The sequence below is a fragment of the Antechinus flavipes genome, chromosome 1, assembly GCF_016432865.1.
Source record: "Antechinus flavipes isolate AdamAnt ecotype Samford, QLD, Australia chromosome 1, AdamAnt_v2, whole genome shotgun sequence".
Taxonomy (NCBI): domain Eukaryota; kingdom Metazoa; phylum Chordata; class Mammalia; order Dasyuromorphia; family Dasyuridae; genus Antechinus; species Antechinus flavipes.
This window is the reverse complement of record NC_067398.1, coordinates 647,636,857-647,650,905: the sequence shown is the minus strand read 5'-3', so window position 1 is coordinate 647,650,905 and position 14,049 is coordinate 647,636,857. Positions and strand designations below refer to the sequence as shown.

General features: G+C 35.6%; 1 protein-coding gene across 3 annotated transcripts in view; it reads left to right on the top strand.

Annotated features, from left to right (window-relative positions):
- The window catches only part of LOC127544568 (zinc finger protein 239-like), a 50,045-nt gene extending 36,696 nt beyond the window's left edge, over positions 1-13,349 (top strand). For 2 of the 3 annotated variants that reach the window (XM_051971241.1, XM_051971242.1), the window contains 2 exons: positions 4,960-5,079; positions 10,400-13,349. In XM_051971241.1, coding sequence (XP_051827201.1) covers positions 10,625-11,638 — 1,014 coding nt within the window. In that variant the 5' untranslated portion in view covers positions 4,960-5,079; positions 10,400-10,624 and the 3' untranslated portion in view covers positions 11,639-13,349. Of the gene's footprint in view, positions 1-4,959; positions 5,080-8,401; positions 8,442-10,399 lie in introns of all 3 variants that reach the window. The other variant, XM_051971243.1, reaches the window with a different exon arrangement.
- Positions 13,350-14,049: the final 700 nt, after the last annotated feature.

Sequence of the window (14,049 nt, the reverse complement as noted above, 5' to 3'; positions counted from 1 at the left end):
TCTGGAAACCTTGGCGAGGCTGAGCCCTCTCCGGCCGGCCGCAGTTGCCGCTCTCTGTTCATTCCAAGGGTTTAATAAGCGCTTGCTGTGGGTGAGACTCGGTGCTTGGCTCTGTAATTACGGAGAAAGAAACACTTCTCTTGGGCGGGGAAAACCGTGAACACAGGGAAGTAAACAAAGCCGAGACCAATTAGTTTACGAATAAATCGTAACAGAAAAATCGCCATGGTCATCCTGTTGGAGGTGGCTCTTGGGTAAAGTCTTAAAGGAAGCTGAGGATCTAAGAAGTGGAGATGAGTAGAGACTGTTCTGGGCCCGGAGGACTGACGTACGAAATCATTTAGTAATTTGGTCAATTTGCATTACCCAAATGTCAATCAGGTTTTAATTCCTCATTTAGCATTTATTAAGGCAGAAAACTAATTTTAGCACAAAAGGAGCTCACTGACGATGGAGGAGATAGCAGACAAACAGCTTTGTGTAATAAATAAAAATAATTATTTAACAGAGCCAGGAGATGGGATATGTCCAAGGAGCAGAAAGTTGACCAATTTCACAGGAAGAGCTAGTTGAAATGATCTTGGAAAAACAAGCTGGAAGTTTTCAATGCCAAGTAGAAGAGTATTTTTTATTACATTATATACTAGACATAGTTGAGAACCATTGATGAGATCGGTTCTGTTATTTAGAAGTACCAATTTGGCAGTTCTGTGGATGATGGATTGGGAGTTCAATTAAGCTATTATGTTAGTCCAGGGGAGAAATGGTGAGAATCTGAAGTAGGATAGTATTGTGTGAGTGGAGAAAAGGGAATGATTTAGAGAGAAGTGAAGGAGAAATAGAGAAAACTCCTACTCATTGAAGCTCTTTAATTGTTAGATGATTTTTCCTAGTATCTGACTAAAATCTGCTGTGGTGTCCAAAAAATTTTGAGCCTTTCTGAGATCTATAGTGCTTATCTGGGACAGGTTGTCTTCGTTCTAGGAAGTGTGAGGTATTGGGAAGGAGAGATTTTTGTGGCGAAACATGGGCTTATTCTGTTCAATATTTTTATTAGTGACTTGGATAAAGACTTAGATGTCATGCTTATTCAATTTGTAGCTTACACAAAGCTGGGACGGATAGCCAACACACATAATCAAGAAGCCAACATTCAAAAAAATCTTCAGAGTCTTTACATGATAGATTGGATTTCTTAAGATATATAATTAATAAGGGCAAAATAAAAAGTATTTAGGTATAAAAAATTAGTTATACAAGCACAGGATATAGGGACTCCTTATGTTGATGGGCCATGTGAAAAAGATCTCAGTCTTAGAGTTTAATATTAGTTATCAATGAGATATGGCTGGCAGGTTGAGAATTCCTGGAAACACAGTAGTTGAGTAGAGACTTGATAGAAATCTATTTAGAAGAAAGTTTGTAGAAGGGTAACCTGTCTTGGGAGGAAGGTTTTCCTATATAAATCCTGAAGACCTTCGAATACTGAGATTCTGTAACAAATGTAACAGAAATTAAGTCATTTTCTGATTTTTTTTTTTTTCTTCTGGTGTCTGTAGTTGTGGATTGTATTTAGTGGATAAGTACGTGCTAAACATCCTCTTCTGAGATCAACAAGAAAATCCAGATGCTTTCCAGGTTTGGGTTCACGAAAAGACCAATAGATTTCATATGGAGGCCAAAGATTGATATGTGTGTTGAGAATGCAGTTTTCATATTTTCTCTTCACATCTTCTATATTAGGTTATAACTCCCATCCTCTTGCAAGATCCAGTATGAAAAATGCAGATCCTTGGTAGATGTTTTAAAAGCTGCTGGCTGAGAGAAGGAACATTGATTTTGGTATACTTCTTAATAGTAATCTAGTCCTGGTTCTAGTGCTAGTGAAAGATAAAGGGATGTGGTTCCTCAGCCTCTCTCACAGTCCAGAAATGGATTGCTGTAGGTTGTAGAGAACCAAATAAATTCATTGCATATTCTCCAAGGGTGCTCTTTTAGACCTCAGGCCCGATTATTTATCTTATGAATAACAAAACCAGGATTCAGACTACAAGTCTTGTTGATTTCAAGTCCATTGTTTATTTATGATACTGGGGTTATTAAGTTGATACCCTAGCTTACTCTGACAACCTACTCTGACTTGGCACTAGGAATATGGTTTAGCTTTCTACAGTAGGAGAAATGATGATTACTATTACTAGTTGGTAGATTTATGCATGAGTAGCAAAGAAACTTTAAGAATGAGTAGAGTTTGATCTGTAACCATAATTATATTTTGGGTCCCAATTGTATGAAGCCCTTCAGCACAATTACATTTTGAGAGAGATGCTCTGAATTCAGGGAATATAGCTTCTATCTTAAAGTGCAAATGACCAAACTAAGCATTTTGGAAGTTTGTTGAGATCATAGAATGAAGAGGGCAGAAATAGGAAAAGTTGGGAGGCAGCAAAGTATAGTTACTGGTAGGTAGGTGTCTATTAGATACAGGAAAAACTTGTTAATAGTTTTAAATATTGAAAAGTTGAATGAACTTCCTCAGCACATTCCCTATTATTGGAGCTTTTATTCTACTCCAAACTTGGCTAACCTGTACCCTGCCAGTTGGAGCAGGTAATTGAGAACCTAATTGAAATGAAGAATTGTGGGTATCCTGGAAAGGTTCTGGGAAACAGTCTGTGTTGTCTATACCTTAGGCCAGCCATAAGTATGAGAATCAGAAGTTAAAACAGAGGTAAGGGAGTCTTAAGGATTAAGTCAAGATATGACCTGGTATCAGAAAGCAGAAGTGAGGGGAAGCATTGGAATCATGATGATCAAAGTCAGGCAAAGGTACAGAATCCAGAAGGGGCAGCATTAGTGATCAGCATTCAGTCTACATATACTATCTTAGCACTTATTTTATATAAATATGCACAAATCCTTCTCTAACACCTCAATTTGTAGGGGAGTTGAAATTCTCAAAAGAATTGTCAGTTTTACCCAGCTGGAAAGGCTTTGTGTCCAGCAATGGACTGTATGTCTTCATTGAAGAACTAGCTTTGCAGAGAGTCAAGCCTCACTGCCAGTGTTGATTGTTAGGGAATGAGGGCTCCCTCTTCACACTGTCTTCCATCCTTATCCCCCGTAGTGCATAAATATAATTAACCAAAGAATTGAGGAAAAGTTGGAGGAATGATACTGATTTTTGATTTACTAAAGAATCTTACATAGGATATTATACAGTGTTATGGATAGGAAAGAAATGGACATCATCCCTACCCTGAAGGAACTCAAAATTTGATTGAAAAGATAAAAAAGAAAATCTGTTATAGAAGGCAAAAAAATGAAATAATAGAACTGAGTTGAAACATAATACTATGGGAGTTCAGAAGACAGAGCACTTTTGATTGGATTGATTCAGAAATCCTTTGTGGAAGAGATAGAATTTTAGCCAGGCCTTGAAGGATTTCATATGTGGAGATGCAGGGAGGGCCAATGTTACATGCCAAGAAAGTGGTATGACCATAGCTGTGGAAGCAGGAAGCCATTAGATATGTTTGGAGCACATTTGATTGAAGCATAAGGATTGTCCACAGTCCTTTCCTTCCATGCCCTTGTATTTGAATTGATCTCTAAAAGATTTTTAAGAATTCAACAAGCTGGGTATGGGTGTGTGAGGACATCATGAACAGTGTGAACAAAGTTGAGTTAGGCCACAACACAGGAACTGAAGAATATATGATGAGAATATAGTATGAGATGAGGTAGAGTTGAGACATTGTGAAGGGCACAGATGTTTGAACTTGATTTTGGAGTCAGTAGGTGGGAGAATTTAAATAGAGCAATGACTTGCATAGATTTATGCTAAGGAATAATCTTTCCGTACTATAAAAGATGAGTTAGAAGGAGAGAAAGTATGTCCCCTCTAAACTTTTGTCATTCAAGTAAAATGAATCTGAATTATTTTTATCTGTTCTTATAGGGAGCCTCTCTAATCTCCTTAATCTCATTATCTTGATTTTAAATTGGCCTGTTCAAAACTCCAGTGAATATTCCCTAAGATCTAGGGTTGAGACTTTCTTCCACTTTCCTAATACTTTCCCTGTGCTCCTCTCCTTTTTATCTCTGTCCTCTTCCCTTCTATAAATGTAGTGGGAACTTTTACAGCATCAGATCTCCTCAATCCATGTCCTTTCCCCTTTACCAGGACTATCTGGTTTTTCATCATACTAGGCAGGGCAGAGTTGTGGCACTCTCTCTGGAACAACAGAACATGTTGTTTCAGGAGGAAGTGACATTTGAAGACGTGGCTTTGTATTTCTTGAGAAAGGAATGGACACATCTGGATCCCGACCAGAAGGCCCTCTACAGGGATGTGATGCTAGAGAATTATGGGAATATGATGTTCCTGGGTAAGGATTTTGTAGATTCATTTCTGTGGTACCTCATGTTAAAAGCTGAGGAGCTCTTCAAAGAGTTAATTAAATTAACTCAGGATCCGGAGCCTCCTCAGTCCTTTGAATCTTAGAGACAAGATGTTTTTGCTTCCTCTTATGAGCTGACGGGTATCTCTGGTATAGTAGCAGCTGCTTTTTAGATTCTTAGAAGCACGCCCTTATTAACTGAATTTCCTATACTTAATTACCCTACTCTCTATAGTTCATCCTTGCAATTGGTAATATTAATGAAGTCCATATTTGTGAGAATTTTCCTGTCCTCCCAGTAGGGCTGGACCAAAGGAGCTTGTTGTCATACTGTGCTCAGATCCTTGGCTCCTTTAATTTATTAGCCATCCCTCCTTTCTCTGTCCTATCATCCCATTTCTCAAAATTGTTCGAAGGTGCTTTTTTGGCATGTTCTCTCTCAGCATTTCCTTCCTCTCCTAAGTTACCTGTTTCCTCCTTACTGAGGGGGCTAAGATTGTATGCTCTGTAACTAATTCTAAGCACAAAGCAACATATCCTGTTTCTTTCCCTATAGCAGGATTTCAAGTTTCCAAACCTGAGCTGATTTTCCAACTGGAGCAAGAGGAAGAACTGTGAGACCTTGATCTACAGAGAACTAAGAAAAGAGAGGAGATCCTGAGAGACTTCAGTAGAAGTAAGTGAGAAGGACAAGTGAATAGTTGTCTTTTCTTATCAACTCTGAAAATTCTCAGATATTCCAGGCACTGCTGTAGAGAAGGCATAAAGATGGGAGAGGGAAAGTAGCAGCTCTGGAGATAGGCAGAAAGAGTTGTAGGACAAAGGAAGTGAGGGTGTGTGTTCCCATACTGAAAATTTGGAAGATCATCATCAGAACTTTGGAATTGGTTAAGATGTAAAAAAATACAGTGTCAGTGTCTGCTCTCAAACAGGGGAAGATGGCTGCAACCAGCACTTTGGGCTAAAACATTGATTTTGATGTAAAGGTAGTGATAAACCAAATAGTAGAAATGGGACTTTTTATTTTTCTTGATGAATTTTATCTTAACAAAGTAGGTTAATCAAAAAAGAAACATTTTTGAAGCCCTTAAATAAATGTAACACGTACACACGCACGTATGTGTACGCACGCATGCACACACACACACATTTATTCAAAAAATATTCACTGTGTGCCAGAAGTATCTGCTGTGCTATGCTTTGGCAATACAAAGACAAAAATTACTATTTCTGTTTTCACTGAGCTTATATCCTGTTGATGTAAGTTTTATAGAGAGGGGAAAGTTTAGAAGCAGGCAGACCAGTTAGGACACTCTTTCAATAGTTTAGGAAAGAAGTGTTTAGGATGAACTAGGGTAGTGGCCATGTGAGTGGGGAGAAAAGATAGAAGAAAAAGAGATTGTAAGGGTATTATTTTTTTTAATTTTCAGTATTTTGTTTTTCCAAATATATATATAAAGATAGCTTTCAGTATTCATTTTTGTAAGACTTTTTGTTCTAGGTTTTTCTCCCACCCTCTTCCCTTCTCTCCAAGATAACAAATAATCTGATATATATGCAATTCTTTTAAGCATATTTCTATGTTTGTCATGTGTGCAAGAAAATTCAGACCAAAAGCGAAAAAAACCTCATGAGAAACAAACAAAAAAAAGGTGAAAATACTATGTTTTGATTCATATTCAGTCTCCCTAGTTCTTTTCCTAGATGCGGATGGCATTTGTCATCCCAAGACTATTGAAATTGCTTTGAATCACCTCACTCACACCACACTTGCAACTTTGGTTGGAAGAACCAAATCCATCACAGTTGATGGATCCAGTATTCTCTTGGTTCTGCTCACTTCACTCAGCATCAGTTTATATAGTCTTTCCAGGCTTCTGAAATCAGCCTGCTCATTTAAAAAAAAATTATAGCATTTTATTTTTTCTAAATGCATGCAAAGATAGTTTTCAAAAACATTCTCCTTTGTAACACTTTGTCTTCCAAATTTTTCTTCTTCTCCTCTCTCTCTCTTTCACAAGACAGCAAGTCTCGTGATATAGATTAAACATGTACAGTTCTTCTAAAACATTTCCATATTCATCATGATGGGCAAAAAAAAAAATCAGATCAAAAGTGGAAAAAAAAAACCAAGCAAACAAACAACAATAAAAGGTGAAAATACTATACTTTGATCCACATTCAGTTGCCATAGTTCTTTCTCTGCATGTGGATGGCATTTTCCATCACAAGTTTATTGGAATTGCCTTAAATCACCTCATTGTTGAAAAGAGACAGTCTATCACAGTTGATCTTTACCTAATCTTGTTGTTACTATGTACAATATTCTCTTGATAATGCTCACTTCACTTAGCATCAGTTCATGTAAGTCTTTCTAAGGCTTTTCTGAAATCAGTCTGCTCATTTCTTATAAAACAATAATATTCCATTATATTCATATACTCTAACTTATTCAGCCATTCCCCAATTGATGGGCATCTTCTCAATTTCCAGTTTCTTGCCACTACAAAAAGGGCTGCTACAAACATTTTTGCACATGTGGGTTCTTTTCCCTCTTTTATGATCTTTGGGATACAGATCCAATAGTGACACTTCTGGATCAGAGGGTATTCACAATTTGACAGCCCTTTGGGCATAGTTCCAAATTGCTCTCCAGACTGGTTGGATCTTTTCACAACTCCACCAACAATGCATTAGTATCCCATGTCTTTCCAAGATACATCATTATCTTTTCCTGCCATAGCAAATCTGAGAGTATGAAGTAGTACCTCAGAGTTGTTTTAATTTGCATTTCTCTAGTTAAGTAATTTAGAGGATTTTTTTCATATGACTATAGATGGCTTTAATTTCTCCATCTGAAAATTGTTCATATCCTTTGACTATTTATCAAGTGGGGAATGATTTGTATTTTTATAAATTTGACTCAATTCTCTATATATTTTCAAAATGAACCCTTTATCAGAAATACTGCATGTAATAATTTTTTTTTTCCAGTTTTCTGCTTCTCTTTTAATCTTGGCTGCATTGGTTTTGTTTGTGTAAAAGCTTTTTAATTTAATGTAATCAAAATTTTCCATTTTGCATTTCATAATATTCTCTAGTTCTTCTTTGGCCATAAATTCCTTACTTCTGAGGAAGATCTGAGAGGTTGACTATCCCTTGTTCTCATGATCTACTTATAGTATCACCCTTCATGTCTAAATCATTTTGACCTTATCTTGGTATAGAGTATTAAATGCTGGTTAATGCCTACTTTCTGCCATACTATTTTCCAATTTTTTCCAGAAATTTTTGTCAAATAGAGAGTTATTATCCCAGAAGCTGTAGTCTTTAGGTTTATCAAATATTAGATTACTCTAGTCATGATAATTGTGTCTTGTGTACCTAATGTATTCCATGATGGAGGTATTAATAATAAGATCTGGCACCTTCTTGAATGTAAGAGGTAAGAGATAGTGATTAAAAGATGACTCTAAGACTATGAATATGAGTGACTTGGAAAAATGTTACCACCTTAATAGAAATAGGGAAGTTAGAGAAAGGAGAAAGGGTAGGGGGAAAGATAATGAATTGTAGTTGAGATGTATAGAGCTGAAGATGTCTAATGGGAAGTTTGTTAGGTACACTGAGAATTTAGAAAAGAGACTAAGGCTTGAGGTAGATATAGAGTGAAAATTTGGGAATGAAATAAGTAGACATAATTGAATAAAATGCTATAGTCATTTGGAGTCAGAAATCCTTCCTTGGGTAACTCTGGGAAATTTACTTACCTTTTCTCAGCATCAATTTTCTATTGGTAAAATGGATTTAATACCCACTTCATGCAGTTATGTCATATGAGTCGTGTGAGAATAAAATTGTGTATGTAAATATATATGTGTACATATGTACATATTTGCATTTTGCAAACTTTAAAAGATACATGTTTCTATATATATATGTATTTATTCACCCAAATGTTAGCCATCATCATCATCATCATCATCATTCTTTTTCAGAAAGAGAACAGAGAGAGAAGAAAAGAGGATTTTTTCTCAAGTAAGAATTTACACTAATTCAGATAAGAAACATTTTCAGGCTGGAGGAAGGAAAATTCATTTCAGTTCTATGCAATAAACATGTAAAATATGTGAGTTTTGTTTTGCTGTGTGAGGGAAAGCAGTCTAGATCAAGTTCTTTTCCTTTCCCTCATGAAACTTGAGTCCAGTAAGGCATGATGGTAATAATAATAATATTTTGATATTTTGATGGATCTCTGGTCTTATCAATGTGTTTTCTTTGCTTATGCAGTTGCAATCCATTCATGATTATTCATTATTTATTATTTCTTGTCCAGGACAAGGGTATCTGCCTTATGTATGAATGTCCATAGGTGTCTTCACTCTGAATGTGTGAATATGAGTGAAATACAATAATGAGTGGAACAAAAAACACGTTTTATGGCTGACTCATTCTTTTTCTCTCCCTTTATATGGTTCCTACCCTCAAAAATTTCACATTCTAATGGGAGAGTCAATATGCAAATAACTACCTACAATATATATAGAATGTAAATGGAAGGTAATTTGAGAGGAAAGAAATTGGCAGTTTGGAAGATGGAAAAGAGGAGGAAAAAATGGTGACAGAAATACCACCTTCTGAAGGAGGGATTTGAGGTTAGCCTTGAAGGAGGCCAGTGGAATCAGGAGGTGGAGGTGAGGAGGGACAACATTCTAGACAGAGTGGACAGCCAGTAAAAAGGCAAGGATTAAGGAGATAGAGTGTGGGGTGTGAGAAACAGCAAAAAGCTCCATGTCCCTGGATCATAAAGTATATGGAGGTGGGAAAGGATAACAATTCTAGGAAAGGAACTAGTTTTGAATGGCTTTAACTGCCAGATGATTTTATATTCAATCCTGGAGGTCACAGGACATTATTAAATGGGGTATGCCATGGTCAGACCTGTACTTCAAGAAAATCTTTTTTGGCAGCTAAATAAATCACTGTTACCCTTAGCTATCATATATGTTTCTTAGCAAGGAGAATCAGTGTAACGAATGAGAGTGGATAATGATATTTTCAGATCATAGGTGAAGAAACAGGACCACAGAGAGGTTAAGTGACTTGTTGGAGATTACAGCTAGTGTGTGACGAAACTGGGATTCACACTTAGATCTTCTGATAACAAATTTGAATTTGGGTTTTCTCTGTGGTACAGTATATTGCCCCTGCTTTGCTATGAATGATATGGGAAAAATTGAGTGATATAATAGATAAAGTGCTGAATTTGGGATTGGGATTTGAACCCCTGCTTTAGATACCTATTAACTGGGTGACCCTGGTTATGTATTTAATCTCAGCCTCAATTTTCTCTTCCATAAAATGGAATAATGAGTCTAGCAATTATTTCATAGAAATAAGATATTGTATATGAAATGTTTTGCAAACCTTAAAAGTGTTATCTAAATATCATTTACATGTGATTGGACCATATGATGAAATATGGTGCTGGAGAAGGCTTTTGTAGTGTTTTGTAGTGTTAACCCTCTCATCCCAAAAAATCCTTCTCACTGAGTGAATTTAGAAAGTACATGTGGAGCCAGGCAGGAACACCATTCTTTTCCTTTTTCTATGACAGCATATCTTTATCACCCACAGCATTTACCTTGCTTTACCCATTATTACCTAATCATTGAAGCCCTTGCCTCACTCACCTAATACCTTTCCCCACCATCTTCATGAACTCCATTTCCTTTATCCTGGATCAACAGCTTATGCTTTGACTTTCTAGCTCATCCTCAATTCCTCTGCTTAGCTTTGTTCAATCCTTCCACAACTTCTTCCCCTTCTTACTAATCAATATCTTTCCTTTCTATATTTCCTCTTTCTAGGACTGTCTTGATTATTTTCAAAGCCCTTACTCCTCATAGACATTAATTTCTATGATTATATTTTTACTCTTGTAATTTCCTTTTAGCATAGCTAATAGATAACATTTTTTTTGTTTATTGTTTCAGATTCTGAGATAAGGACTGAGAACAATATCATTTCAAGATATAGAAGATATAGAATTATACGGAGAGATATCAAAAATACTTCTAAAGGTCATTCCTCAAAAATATGGTTTTGAAAAAACTTGTGAAACAGAACGAAATTTATTGAGTCAACAGGGAAACTCTTCAGAGTTAATTTCACTGGAGAAAAACTTCAAGCCAATAACTGTGACCCATAAGCAAAATTCTATGGAGGAAAGGAGCCTGGAATTTTGGAAAGACTCCATTATGAATTCAGACCTTAATATCCTTCAAGATAATACTGTAGGACAGCAACCCCATAAATGTAATGTCTGTACCCAAAACTTCAGATACATTTCTGATCTTATTCATCACCAGAGAATTCATACTAGGGAGAAAGCTTATAGATGTGATGAATGTGGAAAAGACTTTAGAAAAAGCTCACAACTTATTCAGCATCATAGGATCCATACTGGAGAGAAACCCTATAGTTGTGAAGAATGTGGCAAAGCCTTTAGTCAGAGCTCTCAACTTATTCGACATCAGAGAACTCATACTGGAGAAAAACCATATAAATGTGATGAATGTTGGAAAGACTTTAGTCAGAGAGCAAATCTTATACAACATCAGAGCATTCACACTGGTGAGAAACCTTATGAATGTGATGAATGTTGTAAAGCCTTCAGTTTGAACTCACAACTTATTCGACATCAACGAACTCACACTGGAGAGAAACCCCACAAATGTTGTGAATGTGGTAAAGCCTTCAGCCAGAAAGGAAATCTTATTCAGCATCAGATAACTCATACTGGAGAGAAACCCCATGAATGTAATGAATGTGGAAAAGGCTTCAGTCAGAGAGCGAACCTTGTTCAACATCAGAGAACTCATAGTGGAGAAAAACCCTATGAATGTAATATATGTGGGAAAGGCTTTAGTTGGAGTTCTCGACTTATTAGACATCAGAGGACCCATACTGGAGAAAAACCCTTTGTATGTGAGGAATGTGGTAAAGCTTTCAGTGTGAACTCAGAACTTATGTTGCATCAGAGAAATCATACTGGAGAGAATCCTTATAAATGTAATGAATGTGGGAAGGATTTCAGTAGGAGTTCAAATCTTATTCAGCATCAAAGAATTCACACTGGAGAGAAACCTTTTATGTGTAATAAATGTGGTAAACTCTTCAGTCAAAGAACAAATCTCTTTAAACATCAGATAATTCACTCTGGAGAAAATTAATATAAGTATAATGAATGAACAAAAGGCTTCCATAAAGAATACTTTTTGACTCTTAATGGTCAGGTTAGATTAAGAGAGTAGCTGTTCCCAGAAATCAGTTGAAACTTACTAATGTCTCAAAATTCTTTGGAGAAAATGGGAAAAAAGCCTTTTCATCAAAGCTCACAACTTCAGAAATTCACATGAACCTATATACTGTAATGATTGGAAATATATTTAGTTAGAACCCAAGTTTTAACATCTGAAATTTTGTATAAGAGATTTTCCTACCAATATGGGAGAGTCTTGGTGTCAGTGCATCCTTTAGGAATATAGTATTCACACTGGAAAGTGATCAAATAAGTGGAGAAAGCTACAGAAAGATTCAATGTATTTACCCAAACTCAGAAGATTCTTTAGGGCAAGGCTATTTGGAAATATAGAAGTTATTGGAATCAGATTAGAAAAACATTGCTAATCTCATTTATCTACTAGAATTTGGAAGTATCTTTAAAAATTGTCAAGGTGAGAATGAGGGTTTGAGGATACATTGACACACAGTAGGCCTGGACCTGAAAAAGGCCTGCTTGAATACCAAGTAGCTTTTAGGGAGCAAAGTGAGACTCAAACCTTATCTAGTATCAGGGAAGACTATCAAAATTGACATTAATTATCCTTAGCAGGAAACTAACAGAGAAGGAAAATCATGAAAAATTGGTTTAACTGGAGAAGTAATATTAATTTAAGTAACTTAATGTGAATTGTTTATTTTGTATGCTTAGTTGCCAAACATTACTGTAACAATTTTGCGTAATACTACTTTTCAGATTAACATTGGTGTAGATCATATTTGAGAACACAGCTTTGAATGTTGATCACAGATGAACTTACCACAATCAGTTGCCACTTAAAACTGTTAAAGAAAGAAAAAAAAAAAGCTCACATTTATATGACATTTTAAGGATTACAAAGTGCTTTCCTTACAACATTGTAGAGTTGTTGATGGATTGTATAGTATTTTTCTTTGTGATAAATTCCTTGTAAAACTTCATCAAAACTTACTTGCTGCGAGTCATCTCTGAAGGCATAGAATGAGTTTTGTAATAACAGCAACAACTAACATTTCTTAATAGTGTTTGGGATTTATAAAACATTTTTCTCCATGATAAGTGGTAAAATATTCTTAGTGTACAGATGAAGAAACTGAAGCCCAAGAAGGTGAAGTAATAATAAAAATGGTAACTGATATTCAAATGGTGCTTAAAAATTTGCAAAGCACTTTACCCAGATTTTCATATTTGAATCATGTAATAACCAGGTAAACTAATTTTTATTCCCATGTACACACAGGAAACCAATCCTTTGGACAGTTAAGTGATTTGCCTGTGATGACATAGCTGATTAGGGCTGAAATTTGGACATAAGTCTTCTGACTCCAGATCCAATGTTCTTTTCAATAATTTGCACTGTCTCTAAGAAATAATTTTCCTTAAAAAATTATTTTCAAACAAATATTTTCATTTCTTTTTTCCCATCACTTTCTCTTCTTTCTTTCCCATTGAGAAAGCAAGAAAAAAAATGCAAAACAAAAAAAACTGTTTCAAACACATTGTAGAGTCAAACAAAGCAATTTCCCAAATTAGCCATTTTAGAGAGAAACGAAAATATGCTTCAATTTTTACTCTGAATCCAACAGTCTTATCTGGTAGTGGATAAAAATGTTTTATTTTGAGTCCTTTGGAATTGTCATTGATTATTTTCTTCATCAGAGTTCCCAAGTCTTCAAAAGTTATTTTTCTTTACAGTGTTGTTACTGCATAAATTGCTCTGGCTCTATTCACCTCATCAATTTAAGTCTCCAGGTTTCTCCACAACTTGTCATTTCTTATAGCAGAATAGCTTTCTATCACATATACTATATAATTTATTCAACTATTTCTTTGCCAGCACAAAAACTGCTACAAATACTTTTGCACTTACAGGTCTTTTTCCTCTTATTTTGATTTTTTTTTTTTTTTGGGAGGGAGGGGGGACAGAGTACGGAGGAGGCTGTAGACCTAATAATGTCACTAAGACCTTTGACAAAATTTAGCTTTTGGGGCATATTTCCAAATTACTTTCCAGAATGGCTAAATTAGTTCATAATTCCACCAACAATGCATTAGTTTTTCTGTAGAAACTCAAGAGTTTTAATTTTCATTGCTTTAATAATTATTTAAAATATGTTTTCATGTGACTATTGATAGCTTGAATGTTTTCCTCTGAAAACTTGTTCATATCTTTTGAACATTTTATCAATTGAAGAATGGTTCTTATTCTCTAAGAAGCATTCTTGGAATGGTATACTAGATTGGAGTTTTACTTTTGTTCTATTTTATCAGTTGCATCTTGGGCTCCTATTGGGAGAGGAACAGTCTTTGAGATCATATTTC